At 53.8% G+C, this 25,041-nt stretch overlaps 1 protein-coding gene across 3 annotated transcripts in view; it reads left to right on the forward strand.

Moving 5' to 3' along the window:
* The window catches only part of KLHL29 (kelch like family member 29), a 330,305-nt gene that overhangs the window by 297,087 nt on the left and 8,177 nt on the right, over positions 1-25,041 (forward strand). For 2 of the 3 annotated variants that reach the window (XM_061154885.1, XM_061154887.1), the window contains exons 6-11: positions 6,452-6,590; positions 15,751-15,953; positions 17,071-17,330; positions 21,567-21,765; positions 21,915-22,097; positions 22,306-22,486. In XM_061154885.1, the coding sequence (XP_061010868.1) occupies positions 6,452-6,590; positions 15,751-15,953; positions 17,071-17,330; positions 21,567-21,765; positions 21,915-22,097; positions 22,306-22,486 (1,165 nt within the window). The remainder of the gene's footprint in view (positions 1-6,451; positions 6,591-15,750; positions 15,954-17,070; positions 17,331-21,566; positions 21,766-21,914; positions 22,098-22,305; positions 22,487-25,041) is intronic. The other variant, XM_061154886.1, reaches the window with a different exon arrangement.

Genomic DNA, 25,041 nt, shown 5'->3' on the forward strand with positions numbered 1-25,041 from the left:
CTGGGAGGGTTTGCCCTCGGGATGGTGGGGCTAAGGCGGTGTGACTTCCCAGGAGAAGGCCTGTCCTTCCGACTCAGGCTGGGCGTGCAGCCCACAGGTTTTATTCCATCTTACCAGGAAGCTGGAGCCCAGCTGGCTCTCAAGACTGATTCTGAGCCCAGTTCTTCTTTGTAAAAGGAGAAGGCGGAGACGTGTATATGTGACGGTGGAGGAGGGGGGGGGAGTGAAAGAGCAGTGTCCCGCTTGGCAGCCCAGCCACTCCCTGACTGCCTGTGAAAGAAGCAGCAGGAGGCTGTGTTTGTGTAAAGCCACCATTTGTCCCCACGGTGTCAACATTCCTCGGGCTCCTGCTCCCGAATAAATTATCCGCTGGGTGTATGTGACACAGCCTTTGCTGGGCTTTCTCAGTATATTTCACAACTGCTCTGAGTTTATAATTGTTTCAGATCCTTTATCAAATATGTGTCATAAAGACCAATGGAATCGGGTGCGTTTATCACCTAGCTGGGTTCTTACTTGAGCTCTGAAAAAAATTATTTGGTCGCACAATCTTTCTCGGGGCTCTGAGTTAATGGACTTCTCTGCTGCAAAGCCACTGAAATTCGTTGCCTTTTAATATTTGACATCTCTTCCTCTTTATTACCACCTCAGACAGCCCTTCCAGTCCAGCTGGAACGAGCCCATTAGTCTCTGACAAATAACTTGTGTCGTTCGGTAAAAAATATGCAGAAGTTTGGCTGCAACTCCATCTCCAGTCTTGGTTCTGCTTGTGGCTTCACTCTCCTCTAAGCAAAGCATCCAAGGAATTCCCTGGTGATCCAGTGGCTAGGACTCCAATCTCTCACTGTGGAGGGCCTGAGTTCAATCCTTGGCCAAGGAGCTAAGATCCTACAAGTCATGCAGTGCAACAAATAAATAAAATAAATAAATAATAAAGCTCCCTCCATTAAAAAAACACACACACACAAACAAGCAAAGCCTCCAGCCCCAGGCAGAACTTTCTGAGGGTCTGCAGTCTCCTTTCTTTCTGATGCCACTGGCTGCTGGATTCATAAAGCTGGGTTACCCTAATCAAGTTAAATAAAGCTTGAGACAAGGAATTTAGAGATGTCTGTGACTAGGTACCTTAAATTAATTAATTTTTTTAAAGTTTAAAAATAAATAAATGCTTGGTTTACAAAAAAAAAAAAAGAATTAGCCTCATAGCAGTACTTTTCACAGCAGTTCAAAGAAAGAAGCAACCCAGGTGTCCACTGACAGATGAATGGATAAGCAAAAGGTGGTCAGTACATACAATGATTCAATACCTGGTTGGGGAACTAAGATCCCACAAGCCAAGAGGCACAGTCAAAAAAAAAAAAAAAAAAATTAAAAAGGAAGAAAAGAAACCTATCTATTCTTCCCATAGAAAGGAAGGACATTTGCATACATGCCACAACAGGGATGAGCCCTGAGGACACTGTGCTAAGTGAAATAAGTCAGTCACAAAGACATATACTGCACGATTCCATTTATATGAGATACCTAGAATAGTCAAGTTTATAGAGACAGAAAGATGTGGAAAGAAGAGAACAGGAAGTTGTTGTTTAAGGGGTACAGAATTTCAGTTTAGCAAGATGAAGCTTGCACAGCAGTAAAATGTATAATATATAAGAGTTAAACGTATAATGTAGAGTAATAAAATGTATTTAACACGGCTGAACTTAAAAATGGTCAGGATGGTAATTTTACAACAACAGTGGAAAGAATGAACTTCAAACTGAACCAGCAAAGGAGAAACAGACACAAAGGAAGTTCTCAGAGCATTTGAGTTCATCATCTATTCATGCCTTCAATATCAGTTAAGTGTTGCTGCATAACAAATAGTTCTAAGATTTAGTGGCTTAAAACAACAACCACTTCCCTGGTGGCTCAGCCAGTAAAGAATTCACCTGCAATGCGGGAGACCTGGGTTTGATCCCTGGGTTGGGAAGATCCCCTGGAGGAGGGTAGGGCAACCCACTCCGGTATTCTTGCCTGGAGAATCCCCATGGACAGAGGAGCCTGGCAGGCTGCAGTCCATGGAGTCTCAAAGAGTCAGACATGACTGAGCGACTAAGCGCAATAAGCACAGCACTGTCTGGGTTGGGCTCAGGTGTCCTGGGTCAGACTCAGCTGATCTTGGCAGGGGCTGGCTGATCTAAATGGCTCATCTGCGAGGGCTCACCTCTGCTGCACGTGTTCTCTCATCCTCCAACAGAAGTAGCCCAGGAGTGATCGAATGGTCGTGGTGGTATGAATTCCCAAAAAAATAAGCAAAAGCAAGCAAGGCCCCTTGAAGCTGTGGCTCACCCTCACAGAGTGTCCTTTCAACCAAGTTTTCGGGTCTGAAACAAGTCACAAGTCCAGTCAAGATTCAAAGGGTGGGGCAAATAACTCTACCCTTTGATGGGAGGGGCTGCAAAGAATTTTTGCAATCTAGCACACTGGCTGTATACATATGTCAGGCGTGTGCTAAGGGTTGAAGACAAGATACAATCCTGTGCAGGAGACATCCATATAAATAAATAATTACAACACATAGTGTGCTATAAAGAAGTAAGCACAGGATGCCAAGGACAGTGGAGGGCCAAGAAATCTGGAGGGAATAGGGGAAAGAGGCAATGAGACCTGGAACAAAAATAATACCTTAACTGGTATTGCAAGATAAAATGATGATTAGCCCAAAGAAGCAAGGAGGAAGAAAGACCTGAGCAGAGAGGCAAAGAGAGGAATGAAGGATGGAGGGGAACCTGCCTGGGGGTGCGGTGAGGCTTTGGTGGGGAGTGAAAGGCTCACGGGGAGGGGAGGAGCTGGATGTGGGGCAGGGAGACATCACAGAGGGTCTGGCTCCCACGGCTGAGCCATGAAAATTTTACTTAAGCAGAGGCTGATCATCAGGCTGCTGTGTGGAGGGAGCTTGGAGAGGGAACAGGTCAGAAAAGAGCAGACAGACTTGGAGGCTGTTGCAGGGACTCAGGTAAGAGAGGATGGCAGCTCCGATAGGGCGCTGATGTGAAAGGGACCAGAAGTGAGTCAGTGCAGAGATTTCTACGTGGTAAAAGAGGCAGGACTGGGTGGGAGGGGAAGGGAGGCGTCAGGGAGAAGCCTAGTGAATGGGTGGGCGGGTGGTCTGAGCTGAGGGAGTTTCCCAAGGAGGAGCAAGGTGGAGGGCACTGGGGAGCCACCTGAGTGGTCAAGGCAAGGGCTCAGGGTCCCCACTCAAAGTCAGGAAGACCAGGAAACAATTTCCCCCCAGCCTTGAACTTTGAGGTCAAGGCCTGTCCTCCTTCACAAGTCAAGGCCTATTCTGCTTGTGGTCAGAATCCAATTTGAAGATATACCCCCTGCCAGGCTCTGCCCTGAGGCCTGCAGACCACCCAAGCTGGGCACCGTGTGGCTGGTCTGAAGGCTTCCCCGGGAACTCACAGGGCCTCCAAGCCCCTCAGACATGAAGGGGGTTTCCTTTACCAAGTCAGGGTAGGCAGGGGGGCAGCTTGTGCCCAGAGCCCATGCTGGCTTCCTCCCATGGATCCTCAGTCACCATGTCCCCGGATGCCTGCTCTCCAGCCGGGCACTCAGCCAGCAGCAGTAAGCACGTACCTACTGATCAATACATCCAATGCACTCGGGGCCCTGCTGTGAGAAGGACTCCCCTGGTGAGCCCTTTCATAAATTGAAAATTTCTTCTGTAACTGAGTAATCTTGTCCAGCTATTAAAACCAGATTTCCGCAAAGCGAGGGTAGGAAGCACCCACAGTTCCAAGGACCTGGCTCTCCAAGCACCTCCCAGATCCACCCTGGGGAGCAGGCATCACTGCTGGGGCCCAGGCTGCAGATGGAATAATCCCTGGGAACTTGGTTTGAAGGAAAATTTTCCAAAACAGTCAGAATGCTTTGGACCCAGAAGGCATGGCATTCTGTGTAGCTAACCCTGCATTCTCCCCGTTGCCTGAGCACGGTTAACTTAGCAGGCGTCTGGGGCTGTAAACGTCTCTCAATGCAGTGACCGCTGGGGCCACCAGAGCTTGTGCCCATGGTGCCTGGGGGAACTGAGTGCCAAAAGCTGGAGCAACTTGTCAAGGATTACCCAGCCAATTAGTGGCAAAGCTGGAACAAGAACCGGAAATTCCAGCCCAGAGCTCTTTCTTCCCCCACCCCACCCCCCATCTCCTCACGGGATTTCACTCCAAAAGGTGACATCATCCGTCTGGCTCACAGTTTGAGAATGAATTCAGCTGGAGCTCCTTTGTGGAGCTGATGTGCCATGCAAACACAGCAGTTCAGCCTTAACCCAGCCCAACCCTGCAGCCTCTCCCTGAGTCGGGTCCACCCCAGGAGGCCGTGTGCTTCAGGTCCCCACTGCCAACTCTTCCCAGGGGTCCCACGGCCCCAGCCTTAGCCCCACAGCTGAATCCATCACCCTCTCCCTTCCCGAGGTCCCCCCAGAAGCAGGAACCTGCCCTGCACCCTGCCTCTGCCAATACCGCTGGGATCCACCCTGGCCACCCCACTGCACAGAACCCCTGCTGACTTCCTTTTGCCCAGAGCATTAAGCTCACTCACAAGGTTTTGAGATCTAACCCCCTCCTGTCCTCCCATCACATCTCTGTCTCTCCCCCAATCCTTGTGTCTGTCCCCTGTATCCACCCCATGGTGTCCTCCTTGCCCTCCACCTGGGGCTTTGCGCCCTGCTGGTCTCCCTTGCTCCAGGTTGGAGCACACCCATGGGAGCCGTTAGAGTCCCCAGCAAATGAACTCCCTCCCCCAACACACACACACACACCCCTGTAGGTGCCCTGCGGTGACCCCAGCTCAGCGTGATGTTGGTTTGGTGAGGGACAGTGATTTGGCATTGCCCGAGCACCTCAGTACCCACCCCGTGAGATCCCAGTGTGTCCTCTTGAAGGGTCTGGCTGACCTCAAAGCCCACAAGCTCTTGCCCATCCCTGACTGTGAGCATCTGATCTTCACCAAGTTCTGGGAATAGAACAGAGGGAGCCTCCATCCCCATTTTACAGACACAGAAAGAGAAGCTCAGGAAGCACAGGGCCTTGGCCTCAGACATAAGTGTCAAGGTGGAGCTGGGCTCGGCAGGTATCTTGGCAGGCAGTTGATGATGGCCCAGGAGGACAGAGATGAGTGGTCAGGCTGGAGCAGGGCCCACTGGAGAGTAATTCCAGAACACCACCCATGGTGCTGCAAAGACCCACCCAGGGGGCTCCAGGTTCCCGTGGGGGACTTAGAGCATGGGGCTCAGTCCTGCAGACCACCCTCTCCCATTCAGCTGCTGAATAGTCTAGGTCATTCTAGCCCGAGAATCTGGACCTCTGATGTCCAGCTACCAGGAAAGCTAAAGGTAGGCTCTATCCAGGAGGAGGTCGGGTCGGGGGGCAGGCAGGCCAGGCAAGGCTGGTGGGAGTGTTGCTCCTCTGAAGGCTTTAACTTTGCAAGTGAGAGTGTTTATATAAACTAAGCAGGATAGTTGTCAGGCTCTCCTCCTTCCCTCCTCTGAGCCTTGAAGTGGGTCTGGGAGAAGCCTCTGACATGCCCACGTTCGGAGCCCAAGCACCCGGGGCACTCTCTGTGCCGGCCCCAGGTGGCCAAGACACCAGGCAAAGGTAGGTATGTGCAGGCTGGAAGGCCACTTCTTGGAACCGCCTGGGGCTGCAAGCCAGGCTCTCCTGCGCTGACCCCAGGTGAGGGGAGGGGGTCCTGAGAGGATGACTCAGGAAGTGGGAGGAGGTATAGACTATCCTTGTCCCTGGCTTGCTTCCCCACCCTCACCCCTGAACCCCCACAACAGTCCCGAAGTGTGAAAGGGAGGTGCTCATCAGGCCCCCACTCCACCCCTCCTTTCTCGGGGGCCCCTCCCCAAGAAGCTCGCCCTATCCATGGCTTTGAGGATCTAACGTAAGGGATGCTGTTTTTGCAGGTTTTGTGGTTTTTATTCCTTTGAACCATATCCAGCCCATCTTACATCACAATGCCATGCTTTACTTGGTATCAGATACATCGGCACTCATTGGCATTTGGAGAACTTGTTCCGTAGTTAAATTCCAGTTTTTAGTTGTCTATGATGATGTATTCTCTGTGTTTCCAGTTGTCGGTATGGGAATCTTTTCTCCCAACCTTTCAATTCTGGGTTTGGTTTTTTTAGTTTCTGGGTTTTTTTGTTGTTGTTTTGTGTTTGATTTTTTTTTTTTTTTTGCTTTTGAAAGTCGTTATTCCTTTGGTTACGTAACCCCTCCCAGTTGCTGCTTGTTTACGCATTGTTTGTGACTTCTTTTGACTGTCAGTGTTTGAGCCAGTCTTGCCAAGAAACAGTATCAAGTATTTTCCTATTTCTCTACTTCTTGAAAAAAAAAATTTAATTAAAAAAAAAAAAACTCTTAATGGGAACCTGGCCCTGTCTGTCTTCTCTGTTCTGCAGAAATGTTGAAGGAATTGAACCAGCAGCGCAGAGCGAAAGCGTTTACAGACCTGAAAATTGTTGTTGAAGGCAGAGAGTTTGAAGTCCACCAAAATGTTCTAGCTTCCTGCAGCTTGTATTTCAAGGACCTGATTCAAAGGTTTGCCTTCCTTCCAGCTGTGGTCGGGTCTGTTCCTTTGTAGGACGCTTTTGTGTCGCTTTTCTCCTCCCCTCTCTTACAGGTTCCTGAAGCGTGACTCCCTGTCACAGAGCCAGTAGCCATCTCTCCTCCCCCTCCTCCTCCCAGTGCCCCCTCACACACAGCCTCAGAGCAGCCACTGTCCCCACCCCACCCCACACAGCTTTGCTGGTCCCTGGGGTGGGGGACCTCTGCCAGCAGTAGGCGACATTCCACCCCACCCTCGAGGATCCTGCATTCTCAGTGGCTCACAAGCCCTCCCTGAGGTTAGGAGGACTGCAGACTCCACTCTAAGGGACCACTGCACACCGCCCCCCGGGGCCAGCACAGGTCCCCAGCACCGTCACCACTGCTGTGATAGCGAACTTAATGCCAGGACAGCACATCGACCAGACCGCCCCCCACCGAGGAGCACGGGGCACCCGCGGGGCCGCTTGTCCAACAGCCCAAGTCAGGGAGAACTGACTTGTAGCCAAAGCCTCATTCACACTGCATGTCTCGATACTTGTACACTGAGCCTAAGCCAGCCCTTCTGAGCACAGACCAGGTGTGTCCTAAACACGGTCTCTCTCAGCCTTTGCTCCCCTCCCCTCCTACCCTCTGCCCCGGCTATTTCTACCTGAATGAGTCTTAATGGTGCATGAGCATCTTTTTTTTAATTTTTTTTTCCATTATGTTGATTTTTTTTTTTTTTTTTTTTTTTTTTTACTTTGTCTGCTTCATACCCTTGCAAAGAAGTCAGGGGCCACCTTCTAGCGCCTTAGTGAGGGAGAGCAGACGAGGGGGCCGGCCCAGGGTAACGCTCCTGTTTCTCTCACCCATCAGCAGATTAATGCCGCTGCTCATTTTGCCTTGCAGCCTCTCCGGGGCGGACGCTGAGCCGGGACTGTGCTCAGAGTGTGAGGACAGACCTCTGCTTGCTTCCCACTGCTGTGTTTGGACTTGCCAACTAACCCCAGAGTGACTGTGTTTTGTTCCAGGATGGCATACTGGCCGGCATCTCCTTTCCAATCTGTTGTGTCCTTTCACTTCGAGCTGAGCTGCCCGGCGTGCGAGCCCCGCGCAGCCGCGCTGGCCCCAGCCATGCAGGAACGGGCAGGCTCTTTGTGACTTCCAGTCCCATGGATAGCTTGGCTCTCCCGCCCCCAGTGCTTGGGTTCTCTCTGACTGAGCACAGGGGTCGGGGCACGAGCTCTGGGGTGAAGGGGCATGGCCAGTGGCTTCTTCGGGCCAGAGGAGGTCTTTGTGCTGCCACCCTTGGCAAATTCTCAACTGACAGTGACCGGCACCTGGCCGTTGGATTGCAGAACCGGCATCCTCGGCCTTGGTCCCTGCTCCAGATCGCTGGAGAGCACAGAGGGGGCAGGATACAGGGGCAGCTTGGTACTGAGCGATGGCCCAGCCCTGGTCTAGAAAGACGTGGGCAAGGGGAGCGCAGGAGCTCTTTGACCTTTTTGGTCAGAGACCATACATGTAAAGCCAGAAGCTCGCACACGACAGAGAAGAGACACAGCTAGGTGGGAATCCAAAGTAGTGAAGGCTTCTTGGACAGACCAAAAAGGAGGAAGAACATTCCAGGCAAAGGACAGGTTGCTTGGAATGTTCTGGAATGCAAAGAATGTTCTACAATGTTTTAAAATGTTTCAGGCAAAGGATGGGTTGCCTGGAATAACAAGCTGAGGACAGAGAAAGCCATGAGCAGTGGGGATGAGCAGATGGCCCTCCCAAAGAGAAGTGTGAGCTAGGGTGGGACGGCATGGCAGGCCCTGACCTCTAGGCCAGGGCCCTGGGCTTGGTCTGAGGGTGTGGAGCCCGTCAGGGTAAGTGGAGCAGAGATGCCCACCCTCAGATGGGAGAACTGCAGGATAGGCCTCAGTGACCCTAACCAGAAAGCCTGGGTTCAGGGGCTGAGAGGAGCTGGGAGCCGAGAGACCTGGGTTCTACCCCTGACTCTGTCCTATGACCCCAGTCAGGTCACGTCCTCTCCCTTGGGCCTCGGGATTTTCTCGTCTGTAAAACAGGAAGTTGGTTCAAATAATGTTCAGGTTTCCTTCCTGCTCTCACAGGGTGACAGTGAGGGAATGGGAAGGGATTCCCGAGTGCAAGCACAGACAGGCAGGTCCACAGACCAAGGTCAGGGGCGAGCTGGGGGAGCTGATGCATTGAATGTTTGGCCTGTCGAGTTTCAGCAGCCTGAAGATACCCAAGTAGAGATGACTGGTAGGCAGCCAGAGGTCTGAGGTCTGGGGAGACAGGGCTGGGTCTTCAGCATACACGAGGGTCGCTCACCAGGAGAGGAGGCCACAGCAGAGCCCAGAGATGCCCCTGCAGTTCAAAATCACAATGCCAGAAAATTCCAAGGCCATCTGGCTCAGGTGGTAAAGAATCTGCCTGTAAAGCGGGAGACCTGGGTTCTTCGATCCCTGGGTCGGGACGATCCCCTGGAGAAAGGAATGGCAACCTACTCCAGTATTCTTGCCTGGAGAATTCCATGGGCAGAGGCTATAGTCCAAGGAGTCGCAAAGAGTTGAACACGACTGAGCAACAAACACCTTCACTTTCTAGTGGTTAGGACTTGGCACTTTTACTGCGGGGACCCAGGTTCAACCCCTGGTGGGGGAACTAAGATCCTGCAAAAGGCAAGATGCAGCCAAGAAAAAAAAAAAGAATTCACATTGTTAATTTGCAGGCATTTAAAATTTTACTTCTCTCATCCTAACCATGGGCACATGTCACTATTTCTGCCCACAGAGGCCAGGAGACACCTCCATGGGGAGGAAAGCAGACTCTATAGGAAGATGATTTCCTTCCCAGCCGTGTAAAGTCCTCAAGTATTTCACGTTCTTAGTGGTCAGGGAGCATCTGCCATTGCCATGTCACATCTGTCTCCTCGAGTCTGTGACCCCGAGACTTAGTGTGTGGTAGACAGAATGACCCAACAGGAGAGCAGGGCCCTGCCTGCCAAACCCCACGCAGGGTCCTTCCTCTCAGACAGCTGCACTAACACAGGCAGAGGCGTGGGGACCATCTGTGGGCCATGACACCCTGGCCCTGCCCCTCCCCAGGGCCTAGGTAAGCCCTGTCAGGGGCAGGCGCCCTCCTTCTGTTGTCTGGGACTCCCAGGCCTGGGGGCTCTGGCTGGCCTCCTTCCGGCCTTTAGCCTGGCGCAAGTGATGCAGTCCTCACTCTGGCCCCATGAGGACCCGTCCCAGCATCAGCCCCAACCCCAGTACGACGCCCTCACCTGAAGCCACAGACCAGACATGGGGAGCCCAGTCATTCCCTACTCTTCACCCAGCAAGCAAGCAGGAGCCCCTCCTGGGTACAGGGAACCGCTAGATGAGATGGACGCTGGCCCTCAGGGAGCCCACGGTCTGGGAAGGAAGAAACTATAAAGTGTGACTGGGAGTGCAGGACGAAAACAGCAGGGGAGGCTTGGTGGCTCCCAGGCCAAGTGCCTGACTCTACAAGGGAGGGGAGTTTGGAGACGGCCCCTGGGATAAGGGTGGCATCTGGCCTGGGTTTTGAACCCAGAGAAGAATTGGCCAGGCAGACAAGCTTAGGGCCTCAGGACAGTAGAGGGTGATGGCAGCACAGGTGAGCAGGTATCCCCGCAACACCAGGTGCAAGGTGAAGAAGGAGGGGACGAGGCGGCGCGGAAGGCAGGAGCCAGCTCACAGGGCTTTGTTCTAAACCTGGGGGTGTCATATTCAGGCTTGCAGTTCATAAAGATGACAATCGGACCAGGAGTGGGAAAGCCAGGTATCAGAGTGTTCTCTGGACCAGCCTCTTCAGCTTAGAGGCCTGTCAGCAACCCCCTAGCAGCCCCCAGCCCAGAGCCCCATTCTCCAGCCTCCAGGCTGGATCCATCTGTTCCTCCTTCACCTGGGTTTATACCTTTGCTGAGGCTGCAGCAGCCTTTTGCTCTTCATCTTCCCCTATTTAGTTTCAAACTCTAGTCTTCTTCCTCTGATGAGGGTGAGACCCAGCCCACAGGGAGACCTGCTGAGATGTTTAGTCACCCTGCAAACCCCGCCCCCACTGAACCTGACAAGCAGGTGCTCCCATTCTACAGATGAAGGGATTGAGGCAAGGGAATTCTAAGTCACCAGTAGATCTGGGATTCGAACTGAGGCCCTCATGATCTTTCTATCACCCATTTGCTGACCCAGGGAAGAACAAAACTGTCCTTTCTACTCCTGCACAAAGTTTGTAAGGAAAGGGGAAGTAAAATCTCAGGGTTGACAGTGTAGAAGTATGCAAGAAAAGGGGACGGAGAGCTTGTGTGTATGTGTGTGTGTGCACATATATTATAAATGCTTGTAAACTGGCCACAGAATCTGCCGAAGAAAAGACATAACCCCTGCCCCCATGAGACAAGCCCTCCCCCCCGTACTCAGGAGGGGCTGTGTCCACTGGAGTGAGGGCTGGAGGAGGCTCAGAGAGGCTGGGGGAAGAGCACACGAGGCCATGGGGAAGTTCAGCACAAAGCCCAGGATGAGATGGCAGGGCTGTCACATCATCCTTCTGTGCCCACTCTGAGTCCCCGCGACAATCAGGTGAAAGCCCAGCAGGGAAAGGAACTGCAGCCCTGTCTTTGGACAACATGAAGCCTAGTGCTGCGTAACAACCAGGCCCCGCCTGCACCCAGGCTGGAGGGTGAACACCAGCAGGACTGAGTGGAGAGGAGGACAGTGGGCTGAGCCCCAGGTGTCAGGAAGGAAGGAGGATGTTTTGAGCAGACTAGACCTAGACATAAGCTTGGTCAAACTCCGGGAGATGGTGAGGCACAGGGAAGCTTGGTATCCTGCAGTCCATGGGGTCGCAAAGAGTCGGACATGACTTGGTGACTGAACAAGACCTAGTGGGATCCTGGGGAGGCAGCCTTCTGAGTCAAGAGTCACTTCTCAACCCCAGTGAGCAGGACTGAGGTCTGCCTTTCATGAAGAAGTCCCTTCACTTGTTCCCCAGGAGCCAAGGAGCTCTGGGGGACCGTTGGTGCCAGTAGGGGCACTGGCTGCACTCACTGGACCGGTGGGCTGCAGGCCCCATCAGAGGGGACTGGTCTGTTCTTCTTTAGAGACAGCAGGGGCCGTGCCTCCCTGCCACAAGTGTGGGAGACAACACCCAGCCCCAAAGGAGCGTTGCCCCCATGTTTCACCAAATGAGACAGAGACCTGGCATTCTACCTTCTCTCTCCTCTCACTAAGCCTGCTGGAGCCACCAGCACATTAAAACTCTATCCTCTTTTCATAGTAAATGAAAACAGATGGACAAATTTTGTGCAGGTTGATTTTCACAAGCCCCATGTGTAGATGCTGGGCTTCTCACTCCAGCCCCCTCTCCAGCTAAAAGGATCTCTGCAATTGAGTGGCACAGACCTGGCATGTAGGAGAACCCAGCAGAGTTAACGCAATAGTCTAGCCATGTGCCTTTCCCCCTCCTTCCCTGAGAAGGTGGGCATTTGTGGGTGGCGGGCCCACCCTTTTCTGGGAGAACAGAACAGCGTGACTAGAAGAGCAGAGAGAGAGAGAATCACACATCCCGAGTCCTGGGTGGGGTCACCCTCCTGAGTGGAGCAGGGTGCCATCCACAGCCATCCCTGCTCCATGTTTACCCCCACTCCCCGCTGCCCCAGCAGTTCCAGATCCAGCTTGCAGAATGAATGCATCTGATCTCTGAGGTGTGTGGAGGAGGATGAGATTCTGTCCTGAATTCTGAAGGGGGTGGTTCTTATCCTGAACAAGTGAACTGCTAATGGTGGGGTCACAGAAATCCTAATATTTGGGGTAAGCCATTCCCAGCACATCTACCAAGATCTGCCAGATCTGCCAAGTAGAGCCTGTGTCCCATACCCTGGGGACATACCCCTGATTGGGAGAAGGTGACCCCAGGAAGTTTTAGTCTTCTGAGAGAACCCGTGGCCCCTCCATGCCCTGGACAGCTCCAGCCTGCCCCTCACTCTCATGCTCCTGCCCCCAGTGTCAGGCCCACAGCCCCACCCTGCCAAGGCTGTCATTCCTGCCCTGCTGCCCCTCTCTCCAAGGTCATGTCGTGACCCCAATTGTCCAGCAGCTCCCCCAGATACTCCGTGGGGCCGAGGGGAATGGGATGCTCAGAGCCCACAAGCCAGCTTAGGACAGGGACAGAATGGTCATCTAGGGAGGACACAGCTCCCCACTGGTGATCAGGGCCACCCTTCAAGGGTAATGCCTCCCAGGGGGTTCTTGCTCAGAGGGAAGAGGCCAATGGAGCACAGAGGTCCTGTCCCAAGATAGTCTGATGGTCAGGGAAGGAGAGTGACCGCTGGCCTCCCTCTGCCCCCACGGCTGCCTGGGCCACCCAGGAGCGCCGGTGTGGACTATGAACCTGCTGTGCAAGGGAGCTGCAGGAGGCCTCACTAACAGGGGCCTCGCCTCCTCCAGATCTTGAACTCCACCACCCAAAAAAGTCTCCATGACATCCCCACGTGCTCCTCTGTGGCCAGGGGGAATGATTGTTCAGCTCACAGTGTCTGGCATCTGGCCCCAGGGACCTCCAGCCACTCCCCACAGATCCTTTGCTCAGTGGCTGACTCCCCTCCACAGGTGGCCCCCATGGCAGGGGAGTGCAGGATGTGGGGGAACAGAGCCCTAGGTGAGCATCACAGGAGCAGCAGTCCTTGGACAACACCTGCCATGGTCAACATCCCCCTGTGCCCCCCTGGGCAACCCTTGGCTCCTTGGCCATGAGGCAGCACCGTGTCCCCAGGACCCTTTCCTTGGCTCAGACTCTGGGCGAGACAAGCATCTCCCCACAAGTTTAACCACACAGGTCCCACCAGACCCATCACTTGGGGCCGTGGGCTCCACTGGCCTCCCATCTGCCCAAAACCCCTCCACACAAGGTGACTCCATGGTCCTCAGAGTCACGTGTCACATGCATTTCAGTGCATGTGTGTGCATGCGTGTGTGTGCATGTGTACATCCTAAAGTCCCACCTCAGCTCCTCTCTGATTTTGTGCTGAGAGTTTGCAGGCAGACAGGAGAGCTGGCCAGATAGGGGGAGGTAGCGGGGGCTGGGAGCCTCAGGAGAAGGGGAGTGGCCCTACTTTGGCATCATGAGCCCTGCCCTGGCTGGGGCCCAGTGTGACCTCCCCAGAGCATGAAGGGCGGTGTTGGGGGTGGAGGGGGGCAGAGAGTGGAGGTAGGAATGAAAGCAGAGTAGAGTAAGAGGTTGACCAGTTGGCTCCTGAGGCCTGGGGTGTTCAGAATGTCTGTGGTTTCAAGTGATTCTATAATAAACCATTTTTATACTTAACAAAGTCACCCAAGCATGGAAATCCATCCTGACAGCTGAAGACTAGGTGTGTTAAGACACTTAAACACTCACACAAACTGTGTGTGTCTATGGGCTTGAGAAGGAGCTCTGCTCAGATGCTCGGTCTAGCCTACACCTTCCCACTCAGGTTTCTGGGCCTGCCCAGGACTTGTGGCAGAATAGATGCTTCAGGCCCCTGGTTGGATGAGCCATTTTGGAGGGGGACCAGCATGGTACCCTGGGAGGAGGGGCCTGGATGCAGACTCACAGCTTCACCTGTTCCCCCCTGGGTCATGTTTGTGTTGCAAAGGCCCTGCGAGGCCAGTGCCTAACCAGAGAGAACGTTGTGCTAATGGTGGCATTTCAGGTTCTGTCATGTAGAGCAGAGTTTCTTGGGAAGGCATTTTCCAGCCTCTGTCACAGAAATGCTCCACAGGACTCTAGACCTCATCCAGTCCAGTCTTCTTGTTTTGCAGAAGAGGAGCCTGAGGGCCAGAGAGGCCAAGGCTGCCCGGCTGTGGGTGGCAGAGCTGGGGCACCCAGGTCCCCTTATGCCCAGCTCACACAGGAGTCGGCCTCTCTGGGGCCAGCCTGCTTGCTTGCCTGACACCTCCACACCTCCACGGCCAGCCACAGGGGCACCTAAGGGGCCAGTCACAAGAGTCTGGGCCCCTGGCCTCCCCAGGGTGGGGTGAGGGACAGGGAGAATGCAGCGGTCATTTCCCAGTCACGTGGCTGAACGCAGCCCCAGGCAGGACCAGGCTCAGTGTGGGAACCAGGACAGGTCAGAGCAGCCAAGACTGGGTGCCAAGCCGATCCACCTCTGATAACCCTGCCTCCTGACTCTTAACATTCTGGGTGTTTCTCCTCCTGGTCACTTCTCGATTGGTGTTATTTTTGCTTCATCTTATCTGTTTCCTTCCAGGTCCAGCTTTAGGGCGCGGCTGCCAAGCCTTAGGAGCCTTTGCAATGGTTTTGTATTTCTATAGACACCAGATATAAACATATTTATATATTTGTGTCCCTCCCCTGCTCCCCCCAGTTCACAAGCCCGATGCACACTCTACACGCAGGCCACTCTGACCTCTGACCCCGTGTTCCATGTGGCAGGAGGGCCCCGCCCCGGGCCAGGTCCTAGGTCATGGCTGCTGGCTGTCTGTGGCGGAAGTCCTTGGTTGTTCCCTTCCCCTCCTCCCGGCTCTAACCATTCTGTCCGTCTATCTCGTCTCGTCCTCAGTTTCAAAGCAATGTCATGAAGGGCTTCCTTTCCATGCCTAAAAGGAAACAATATGCTTTTGGGGAAAGAGGAGGGGTTGGAGTCGGGGTTCCGGGGTGGCTTGGGGCCCTCAGTCTTTGGAGTGATTAAGGGGTCGGCTGTGATCACGGCCGGTCGGGAGCCTCAGTCACTCTGGAGGCTCTCCCATCTGAGGCAGACCAGGCCCCCGCCGCCCCGGACCTGCTGGCTGTGATTGGCAGAGACGCTGGGGCCAGCAACAGAGCCGAACCGTATTGTTTCCCTTTGAGGCCAGTCCTAGTCCTCGTCCCCATCCACAGCTCATGCTTTTTGATTTGCATCTTTTTTTTGCATGGACATGCCGAGTAGTGATAAGCAGGGTTTTCTGTTCTTCTGGGCGTCTCTGGTCAGACTCTTCTCTTTCAGATCCCGTGTCAGGTCGCTAGGTTCAGGTGTGTCATTGGCCGTGTCCCTTGAGTCCTAAAACGAAGGGCTGTGAGCGAGGTGTGCAGGGAGACCCAGCCCTGTGAGGAGGCGGCGCCGTGGCCACGGGCCGGCAGGTAAGGACACCCTGGTCTCTGTGCCTAGGTCGGTGCAAGACGGCAGCCAATGCGGCCGGGAGAAGCTGGAACTGGTCCTGTCCAACCTGCAGGCCGACGTCCTGGAGCTGCTGCTGGAGTTTGTGTACACGGGCTCCCTGGTCATCGACTCGGCCAACGCCAAGACCCTGCTGGAGGCGGCCAGCAAGTTCCAGTTCCACACCTTCTGCAAAGTCTGCGTGTCCTTTCTTGGTGAGCCGCGGGGAGCAGCACCAATGAATAAAACATTCAAGGACTGAATGGGGAGGGCCGTGCCAGGTCGTCTGGGGCTGCAGCTGGATTTCCCAGCAGATTTAAGATGATCATTCATATAACTGTGGGCAGAGGCCTTTGCTCACCAGTGGACAGAGGGGTTCTCTGCCTTGCTCCCCCGGGGGCCAGAGATGCCACACTGGGACCCCAGGCAGTCTTTGAGAACAAATGGGCTAAGAGGCCTGTGTGAAAGGTCTGTTCATGGGAGCCCCAGGCCCTGGCTTCACAGCCCTGTTGTCTAAACACTAAACCAAGTTGCTTCCATCAAGGCCTCAACCCAGAGAACGTGCTCACTTTACACTTTGGAGCTGCCCAGTTTGGGTGAGAGCAGGGAGCGAGAAGGGCAGAGATGGGAGTCTCCAGAAGTGGCCTGGGGGTGGAGTGAGAGAGATGGGGGTGGGGGCAGGTCAGGGGATGGCCAGGGTCCTAAGATGTCACTTTGGGACTATGGACCATCTAGAAGAGTCAGGAACTATGACTCTAGAGTTAAGTCCACAAAGGTGAAGGGCCCCCTAGGACCCAGCCATGTCTAGATTAGAATCACCATTAGTTGGATCTCAGGAACCCTGGCCAGACTGACCCCAGGTCTGGAGGTCAGGTTGGGTGAGGCTGAGTCCCTGTGGGAGATGGTGGGTGGGCTTATGAGGGGTGTTCCTGCTGTCATGACACTGAAGTAGAAGTCTGTGACCCCCAACTTGTCTGTCACAATTACGGAAGACACCCTAAGCCTCAGTGTGATCCCTGCCCCCAGCCCAGGCCTCCTCTGTGCCCCGGCAGTGAGGAAGCTCTAAGCTTGGTGCTGACACCCCATACCTCAGTCTCAGTCCTTCTGCCGAGGGAGGCCTCAGGGAAGTCAGTTTGAGACGGGGCAGAGCAAAACCCAGAAAATGGGTGTGAAGTTCCAGGGACACAGGAAATGTGCTCATGGGGGCTCTGGATGCTAAAGGCAGGTCACAAGGACATGGGCTCAGACAGGGGTCCAGAGAGACAGGCGACGAGAAGGGGCGGGGACCCCTCCCCTGCAGTCAGCGGTGCTGTCCTGTGTTCTTGCCCCCAGAGAAGCAGCTGACAGCCAGCAACTGCCTGGGGGTGCTGGCCATGGCCGAGGCCATGCAGTGCAGCGAGCTCTACCACATGGCCAAGGCCTTTGCGCTGCAGATCTTCCCCGAGGTGGCAGCCCAGGAAGAGATCCTCAGCATCTCCAAGGATGACTTCATCGCCTACATCTCCAATGACAGCCTCAACACCAAGGCCGAGGAGCTAGTGTACGAGACCGTCATTAAGTGGATCAAGAAGGACCCTGTGTCCCGCGCGCAGGTAGGGCCCACCCCACCTGCCCCAGCTTGCGCCCCTCTCCCTCTTGGTGAGGGAGGGTGTCTGGAGCAGGGAGTTGGGGCCGCCTGTTTTAACCAGCAGTGGGAGAATGTGAGAGCCGGTGGGCTTGCAGAGGGAGGCCAGACCAGCTCACACAGTGCAGAGGGGTGAAGGGGGATGAGAGAAGAGAAATCAGGCCCTAGAGGATTCTCGAGGGCTGGCATTGCACCTACAGGAGACCCAAGCCAACCAAGAGTCTGCAGGGTCAAGCGGGCATCACCAGGGCCCTGCGGAGAGAAGGGTGTGCCTGAGTCAGGTGCCCTGGGCTCCCTCAAATGCAGCAGGAGAAGCCCCATCCCGGCTCTGGCAGTTGAGAGGGGAGGGAGCACCTGGACTGAATGGAAACCAGGCTGGAGACGGGAAACCACCGCTTGCCTGTCAGGAGGGAAGGCAAATCCCTTGGAAGGGACAGCTAGAGAAATGAGAGCCAGAGTCCAGAGCAGAAGGGTAGGGCAGGATCCCCAGGAGAGCCCCTTAGACACAGAAGGTCAAGCATAGCCCCGGGGATCTCCAGCTGACTAGGGAATTCCTTCATGGGGGTTTTAAACAGAGAAACCACAGGAACAAACATTCCTAGGAAGACCAGCAGGCTGCAGGGATGGGAATGAATTTGAGATCCTTGCTTTGAGTGGGACTGCCTGGGTTCTAAAGTGCTAGGAGCGCCCCCCCCCCCCCCCCACAGTTAGTGCAGACACACAGGTGGCTCTTAGGGGAGCTCAGAGTCCACCCAGAAAGCACGGATGGGAAAATGGGGCAGGGAGACGGGAGCCCAGCAAGAGCTGAGGCAGCTGAGTGACAGATGACAGGGCCACCTTGTTGCACATGGAGCAAGAAGAGGCACAAGGGAAGGAGGGCTGGGGCGGGGACTGGGCCCACAACATCAAGTGCACACAGGACGCAGAGATGGCTCTCCACGCCGGCCCCAGTCACTGGGCCAGGAGAAGGTGGTCCTCTGACCCACCAGGCGGAGATGGAGCAAGATTCATTTTCAGAGGAAGGAAGACAAGTTAGGCAGCTGCAATAGTGACCACCACCATCTACCACAACCCCCAGATCTGCCTCCAGCCCAGACCTCTGCCTTTGATTGTCTACAGGACCCCTCCAGCCAGTGTCTCCCAAGCCCCCCTCATTCATAAACCCCCAGACTTACCCATCTTCTTGGGTTCCTTATTACAGTTCTGCCCACTAACCATGGCAGAAACCGGGTCCTCCCACACCTTCTACCTCCATGTGGCTACACAGTGCTGCCATGGCTGCCTCCTCTTACAAGGGCCAAGTTCTCTGTCTTCATTCCAGGCCCTCTGATCTCACCAGGATGACCGCAGTCGTCTCCTGAGAGGGTTCCCTGCCTTCAGTCTCCTCCTTCCAAATCCATTCCCATCCCTGCAGCCTGCTGGTCTTCCTAGTAATTATGTTTGGTCCTGTGGTTTCTCTGTTTAAAACCCCCATGAGGGAATTCCCTAGTGATCCAGCGGTTGGGACTCCATGTTTCTACCTCAAGAGATGCAGGGCCATCCCTCGTCTAAGAACTAAGATCCCACATGCCAAGCAATGTGGCCCAAATAAAATTTTTTCATAAAATTTTTTAAAATTTAAAAAATTAAACTTCTCATGAGTGCCCTCATCTGCTCTGCAGGAAGCACTACACAGCCCTTAGCAAACCAAGCCTGAGGTCAGCAGAGGCCAGAACCCAGCTGACCTCTCCAGTTTCGTTTCTCCCTGTCTACTACCCAACCCCTCAACGGAAGCCTTCTGAATCCAACAAGAATAAACTCCATGTGTGTGCTGAGTCGCTTCCCTCATGTCTGACTCTGCTAGACACATATGGACGGTAGCTCGTCAGGCTCCTCTGCCCATGGGATTTTCTGGGCAAGAGTACTAGAGTGGGTTGCCATGCCCTCCTCCAGGGGATCTTCCCAACCCAGGGATCGAACTCACATGTCCTGCATTGCAGGTGGATTCTTTACTGCTGAGGCACCAAGGGAATCCCAATAAGCTCCATCAGTTCAGTTCAGTTCAGTTGCTCAGTCATGTCCAACTCTTTGCCACCCCATGAATCGCAGCATGCCAGGCCTCCCTGTCCATCACCAACTCCCGGTGTTTACTCAAACTCATGTCCATCGAGTCGGTGATGCCATCCAGCCATCTCATCCTCTGTCGTCCCTTTCTCCTCCTGCCCCCAATCCCTCCCAGCATCAGGGTCTTTTCCAATGAGTCAACTCTTTGCATGAGGTGGCCAAAGTATTGGAGTTTCAGCTTCAACATCAGTCTTCCAATGAACACTCAGGACTGATCTCCTTTAGGATGGACTGGTTGGATCTCCTTCCAGTCCAAGGGACTCTCAAGAGGCTTCTCCAACACCACAGTTCAAAAGCATCCATTTTTCGGCACTCAGTTTTCCTCACAGTCCAACTCTCACATCCATACATGACCACTGGAAAAACCATAGCCTTGACTAGACGGACCTTTGTTGGCAAAGTAATGTCTCTGCTTTTTAATATGCATCTATGTTGTTGGTCGTAACTTTCCTTCCAAGGAGTAAGCGTCTTTTAATTTCATGGCTGCAATCACCATCAGCAGTGATTTTGGAGCCCCCAAAAATAAAGTCTGACTCTGCTTCCACTGTTTCCCCGTCTATTTGCCGTGAAGTGATGGGACCAGATACCATGATCTTAGTTTTCTGAATGTTGAGCTTTAAGCCAACTTTTTCACTCTCCTCTTTCACTTTCATCAAGAGGCTTTTTAGTTCCTCTTCACTTTCTGCCATAAGGGTGGTGTCATCTGCATATCTGAGGTTATTGATATTTCTCCCGGAAATCTTGATTCCAGCTTGTGCTTCTTCCAGCCCAGCATTTCTCATGATGTACTCTGCATATAAGTTAAATAAGCAGGGTGACAATATACAGACTTGACGTTCTCCTTTTCCTATTTGGAACCAGCCTGTTGTTCCATGTCCAGTTCTAACCATTGCTTCCTGACCTGCATATAGGTTTCTCAAGAGGCAGGTCAGGTGGTCTGGTATGCCCATCTCTTTCAGAATTTTCCAGTTTATTGTGATCCACACAGTCAAAGGTTTTGGCATAGTCAATAAAGCAGAAATAGATGTTTTCCTGGAACTCTCTTGCTTTTTCGATGATCCAGCGGATGTTGGCAATTTGATCTCTGGTTCCTCTGCCTTTTCTAAAATCAGCTTGAACATCTGGAAGTTCATGGTTCACATATTGCTTAAGCCTGGCTTGGAGAATTTTGAGCATTGCTTTACTAAAGTAGGTCCTTACTGAGATAGGTCCCTCCAAATGCACCACCACACTCTCTCAGACTCCAGTGCCTCTGTGTGTGCTTTGAATGGCCTCCTTTTCCTTCACCTTAGGCCTGGAGAAGTCAGCAATCCTCCCACAGTAGGCTCAGACATCATCCACTCTGGGGAGCCTCCTTTCCCACATCCCCACCACCCCTCACTAGACTCTTCTTTGGGAAGAGTCCTTTGATGTGATGGATCCTCTCCCTGCCATGAAACTGTGTACACCTGGAGGCCAGAGACTGGGTCATACTTGGCCTTTGCACCTCCGAAAACAAACTCAGTGAATGGCATAGAGTCATCACCAGTACTTGTTTGTGGAAACTACAGTGATGAGCAAAGAGTTTGCCAGACAAGAGGGGGATTCAAATCAGTCATTGAAAAGTCTTCAGTTCAGGGGTGGGGTCCAGTGGGGTGCCACACCAGGGGGTTGCTGGTGAGAGGGAGAGGCACAGGTTGGAATGGTCATGACTTGCAAGCTTAATGATCACCATCAGTTCTCCCGGGCCCTCCCACCCATTCTTGAGCTCCTGCCCCCATGCACACCTTTTCGAGGATCAAAATCCTCACTCAGTCCCCTGCAGCCTGGTATGAAACAGAGGCCCACAACCCAGGAGGAGGAGGAGGCAGGAAGGAGGTGCTCAAGAGACCCCCAGGGTCAGCCCCAACACGGAGACCTCCCCCTGGGTTCCCTTCTCACCTCCAGCTGCTGGGAGCTCCCACCATCTCTATCTCAGTGTTGGCACTCCCAAGCCAAATTCAGACGAGAAGTATCCCTGCACTCAGCCCCACATCCCTCCTTTCTCCCTTCTCAATACGGCTCACGGGAGGTGGTGCGACCTTATGATCTAAGAAGATCCCGTGTCTCCTTGACCCCGCAGTATGCGGCGGAGCTGCTGGCGGTGGTCCGCCTCCCGTTCATCCACCCCAGCTACCTGCTCAACGTGGTGGACAATGAGGAGCTGATCAAGTCATCGGAAGCATGTCGTGACCTGGTCAACGAGGCCAAACGCTACCACATGCTGCCCCACGCCCGCCAGGAGATGCAGACGCCCCGAACGCGGCCCCGCCTCTCTGCAGGTATGACGGGACCCGCCCCAACCCCACCCCCCCCAAGGCAGGTGCCCTGCCGTCAGCCCGACTCTGGGTGGATCCCCCCAGGAGGCAACAGGCACAGACACTGACACCGCGTCAGGCTGTCCCAAGGGTGCCCCTCCGTGTCCCTGCAGGTGTGGCCGAGGTCATCGTTTTGGTGGGGGGCCGTCAGATGGTGGGGATGACCCAGCGCTCGCTGGTGGCTGTCACCTGCTGGAACCCACAGAACAACAAGTGGTACCCGCTGGCCTCACTGCCTTTCTATGACCGCGAGTTCTTCAGTGTAGTGAGTGCCGGGGACAACATCTACCTCTCAGGTGAGGCCCCCTCAGGGCTGGGCTGGGCACAGGGCACAGACTTCCCCGGGGGTCCTCTCCCCACACCATGGCTAAGGAAGACACAAGGCCCAGAAGTGTCTACTTTGCACGTGAAGCCTCCTCCTGCCCCCGGGGCTGGGCCTCCCAGCGGTGGGCCTTTCCTCACTCCCTGCCCACTCTCTGGACCTCCCTCCCGTACTGCCCACAGGTGGGATGGAATCAGGGGTGACGCTGGCCGATGTCTGGTGCTACATGTCCCTGCTCGATAACTGGAACCTCGTCTCCAGGATGACGGTCCCCCGCTGTCGACACAACAGCCTTGTATATGACGGGAAGATTTACACCCTCGGGGGACTCGGTGTGGCAGGCAACGTGGACCACGTGGAGAGGTAATGAGGCCACGGTCATGACAGGGGCACCCTCTGATGTCCCCCAAGAGTTAGAAAGCACATCACTTCTCCTCCTCAACCCCCACACAATTAAGACCCATTGGAAGCTGGACATTTAAAGGCCATAGTCCAGGCTCTTCCTGCCCAGCAGAGGGAGAGGAATCAGGATGGTGGGGTGGAAGCAGGAAGAGTGATTAACTGCCCCGTCACTGAGACGGGACACTCTTGTCCCAATCAGGGGCACAGACAAGCTGGAGGCGTGAGATCCAGTGGTGAAAAAGCTCAGTGTGGGCCTGCTGCTGTCCTGACCAGGCAGTTAGGGATCTTACTAGGACTGGAAGCAGCAGCCCAAAGATATGCTGGGATGTCGGGCTAAGCAAGGGGCTTCCAAGGTGGTTCAGTGGGTAAAGAATCCGCCTGCAGTGCAGGAGACGCAGGCAGATGCGAGTTCAGTCTCCAGATCAGGAAGATCCCCTGGAGGAGGGCATGGCAAGCCACTCCAGTGTTCTTGCCTGGAGAAGGCTATGGACAGAGGAGCCTGGTGGGCTACCGTCCATAGGATCACAAACAGTCAGACATGACTGAGCATGCATGCAGGACTAAGCTAGAACCATCATCCAAATGTGATTGCCATGTCCCTACCAAGCGGACGTGACACCCCAGGGACACTCCCTTCCTCCCTCCATCCCATACATCCTGGGAAATCTGCTTGTAGTAATAACACAGGAAAGGGTCATTGCACACAGGCCTGGCCAATTCTCTAGAACTCTCTATGGAAGTCGTGTGTATAAAGCCTGCCCTCTGCTGGAAGTCCTGGGCTGGCTTCCTCACGACAGTCCTCAAATCTGGCCTCACCTAGAACAAGGATCTGGTACAGGCAGGAGGGCCAGTGGCTGGAGGGGGGCACTTTTCCAGGTAGAAACACTCTTTGCCTTTGAGCAACAGATACCTTGGAGAGAAGCTGCAGGAAGAGCTCCAACAGCTTTGTGAGTCAGCAGCAGTCAGCGGTACAGACCTGCTTTCCCAGGATCTAGTGACCCAGAGAGTGGCAAGTTAGTCTGAGCTGGCCTCCAGTTTCAACCCAGGGGGGGTCACAGCTAAGATTACTGGAGTCCTTTTCCCATGTTCTTCCCACACCCTAGGGGCTTCTAAAACGGCTCAGCAGGTAAAGGATCTGTCTGCAATGCAAGAGCCTCAGGAGACTTGGGTTTGATCCCTTAGTCAGGAAGATCCCCTGGAGGAGAACATGGCAACCCACTCCAATATTCTTGTTTGGAGAATCCCATGGACAGAGGAGCCTAAGGGCTACAGTCCAAAGGGTTGCAAAGAGCTGGACACGACTGAGCACACTCACAGGATCCCACAGCCTAGCCCACCATCCTGGCCTACAACATCGACTCCCACGGAAAGCACATCTTCCCCCCTGTGACAGCTTATTGCTTGTGGAGTCACACAAACCCCTCAATTTGTCTTTTTCCCTCGGTGGCTAATTGGACATTTGACAAATGTTACGGCAGAGACAGATTCAGAGTGACACAGGCTCTGGATGTTCACCGTGGGCTTTTAACTCCCCCAAGTGGAGCCCAGAGATGGCTCAGTAACATTTAATTGTCATATTGATTTGGAGATAATGGGGAATCCCTGTGTGATTATGAAGATATTAATACTGCTGTTGAACCTGGGTCAGCCCTGGTGCTGACAGCCTTCAGTGGGACCCACTGCACGCCCATCAAGCCCCAAGCTTTCTGGAAGCACCAGCTTCCAGTCGTTTGTCATCCACTATAAACACATGAAAAGGAGACATTTTCTATGTAGGAGTAAACTGAGCTAGATCTGTCATCCTGTCTTGCTTTTGTCAGCTATTTTTAATCTCCTAAGATGCAGATTACTCATTTTGCAAACTTATACTTGTTGATAAATACGGGGATTTGTTCAAGGATCAAATGCACCAAGAGGGAGGACAGGCTCCACTCCCATTGGGCCCAGGAGCAGTGCTCTAATGCTTGGGAGCCGCCGATACCAGACTGCCTCAGTGGCTGGCTCAGCCTTTGTTCTTCTATGAAACATCAGCTGGGGCACAGAAGGAGCAAGACCCCCTGGGACCCCCGGAGATCAAAGAGCAGTCCAGGGCACGGTGCCCTGAGCCCTTCCCCAGCCCAGTGGTATCTGTCAACTGTCCTTGTAGGGACAGGAGGCAGACCTAAAGACCCCTGGGTGGAGGGTGCATGGAGGGATGCCCCTGGCTCCCCAGGGAACAGAGCTAGATCTCCTTTGGTCAATCTCTGTGCCACACAGCAGCGATGATGAAAACTTCTGGGTGACAGGAGGGTCAGGGGAATGGGGACAGACACGAGGATGCTTTGTTCCCCAGGAAGCACTAATGGTACAAATCACTCTTATATCGATAATGAATGAGATGTATGGCGCATGATAATTACATTACATTACAGCATTACAGGACTTGAGCAAGATTATATAATTATAGATTAAAACAACAGTGTCATAGACAAACCTGTATTATATCATTATATAAATAACCGGGTCTAATACTTTAT

Source organism: Dama dama, chromosome 11 (genome assembly GCF_033118175.1).
Source record: "Dama dama isolate Ldn47 chromosome 11, ASM3311817v1, whole genome shotgun sequence".
NCBI lineage: Eukaryota > Metazoa > Chordata > Mammalia > Artiodactyla > Cervidae > Dama > Dama dama.